Source organism: Saprolegnia parasitica (genome assembly GCF_000151545.1).
Source record: "Saprolegnia parasitica CBS 223.65 unplaced genomic scaffold supercont2.1403, whole genome shotgun sequence".
Taxonomy (NCBI): Eukaryota; Oomycota; class Saprolegniomycetes; order Saprolegniales; family Saprolegniaceae; genus Saprolegnia; species Saprolegnia parasitica.
Window position 1 is genome coordinate 1 of NW_012157797.1, and position 1823 is coordinate 1823.

Below are 1823 nucleotides of genomic sequence, written 5' to 3' on the forward strand. Positions count from 1 at the left end.
CGCGTACCTCAAGCAGCAAGTCCGCGATCTCAAGGACGCCAAGGCGGCCACCGACCACGAGGTTGCGCTTCCCACGCCCCCAGAATATCTCATCGCAGTGCATGGGTAGCTCCACGAGACGCGGGAAGAGCTCGCAAGCGCCCTCGAGCTGCACTCGCGCATGCAAGCCGACAACCAGCGCCAACTCGACGACCTCCGGCACACACTGGACGCGCTCGAGAATGAACGGACGACGGCGTCGGTCGAGGTGCGACGTCTCACGACGCGCACAACGCAACTCGAGGCCGAGATCGACACCGTCACTGAAAAGGTATGGACCGCGTCCCGACGATGATGGAGCCAAAGAACCAAGTAGATGGGGGTGGAAACCCAGGAAAAGCATGCGCTGGCCGCGTCGTTGGAAGCGCTTGCGAGCGTCAACGAAGAGGTGACGGCCGCCAAGGTCCAAGAAGCCACCGCGCAGTTGGCCATGGAAATCTCTGGCCTGCACGCCGAGCTCCACGTGCTCTCGGACGACAACGAACGGCTCCAAGCCGAGGTAGCGTACTCCCACGACTTGTGATGATACAACATGTGGCTAGCTGCGCGTCGAGGTGCAGCGCAACAGCGTCGCGAGCGAAGTGAACGCGCTCAAGACGCAGATCCTCGACATGAAGCAAGAAACCAAGCATCTGCAATATGAGGTTGATCTCTTCCACGTCGCGACATGTTGGCAAGCGTGATGTTGTCTAGCTCGCTGAGAAAACAGCTGAACTCGACCGCGCCGTGTCGGAGGCCGGCGAGTCGGCACTGCGTGTGGCCCTGAACGAACGGACCCTCGAGTGCTCTGCGCTGACCGCTCATGTTGCTATCCTCTCGTGTGATTTCCATGTCGTAATACTTCACGTCGTGGGTAGGTGGCAACCCTCATGAAGGAGCTCGAGGACGCTAGTCGACCGCAAGCGGCCGTCGATGCTCCGACAGATGACCGCGTCGCGTGTCTCGAAGCCGAGGTTGTTGACGCTGCTTTCAAACGGGCATCTCATGCCAGTGTTATTGACGTACTAGTTGTCGAGCTGCCAGGCCGAGTTGCAGGCGCTTCAAGAAAAGCATGTAAATGCACTCATGAAGGGCCGCGCATTGTCGTCCAACTCGGACGACGATTCGGACGACGACGACGGCGACACTACGGGCAGTCGGTCGTCGGTCGTGCAAGTCGACTCGAGCACCGACGTCACGGCCACGCACGAGCGGCGGTCTGCTCCTGCAAGCGACGACGAGCTCGCCGAGGTGCGACGTGAGGTACCCTCTTACTTCCCACAAAAAGATGTTTGTATCAACGCCTCTAGTTGGCGGTGTCCCGTCTCGAGATCCAAGAACTGCAACAGGAGCTGGAGATTGTGCGCGCGTCAACCACAACATCGCCACAAGTCGACGCCCTCGAGGTCGAGCTGCAAGCGTCGAACGATATGGTGAACCATGAACGAGACGCCGTGATCTCATGTGAATGACGTGGACATTAGCTGGCCGTCAAGGTAGAACGCATAGCCGCACTCGAGGCGACGGTAGCAGCAGCCGAAGCGGCCAAAGCCCAGGTACAGCGCCACCTGCTGTCGGGCACGTCTCAGTCGCTTCCAGGCGGTCAATGGCACGTCGCTTCGACTTCGAATTGCCGAGCTAGAAGACGAGCTGCAGGCGACAAAGACATCGGTGCGCCGCCAGGTCGACTCGCGTGGATCATATTCATTCACCTGTCCTTAGCTCGCGGCAGCCCTCGACGCCGTGCATGACGGGGACTCGGACGACGATGCGACGTCGCTCCTTGAAACTGAGTTGACGGCGGC

The 1823-nt window shown here is 60.1% G+C and overlaps 1 protein-coding gene across 1 annotated transcript; it reads left to right on the top strand.

Annotated features, from left to right (window-relative positions):
* Positions 1–13: 13 nt before the first annotated feature.
* SPRG_18710 (hypothetical protein) lies at positions 14–1269 on the top strand (the record flags this gene model as incomplete). The annotated part of the gene is made up of 7 exons (XM_012358152.1): positions 14–61; positions 110–310; positions 356–538; positions 582–683; positions 733–843; positions 897–992; positions 1048–1269. Coding segments are annotated over 7 exons (963 nt in total), but the record flags the coding sequence as incomplete, so codon positions are not given.
* Between the last annotated feature and the right edge of the window lie 554 nt (positions 1270–1823).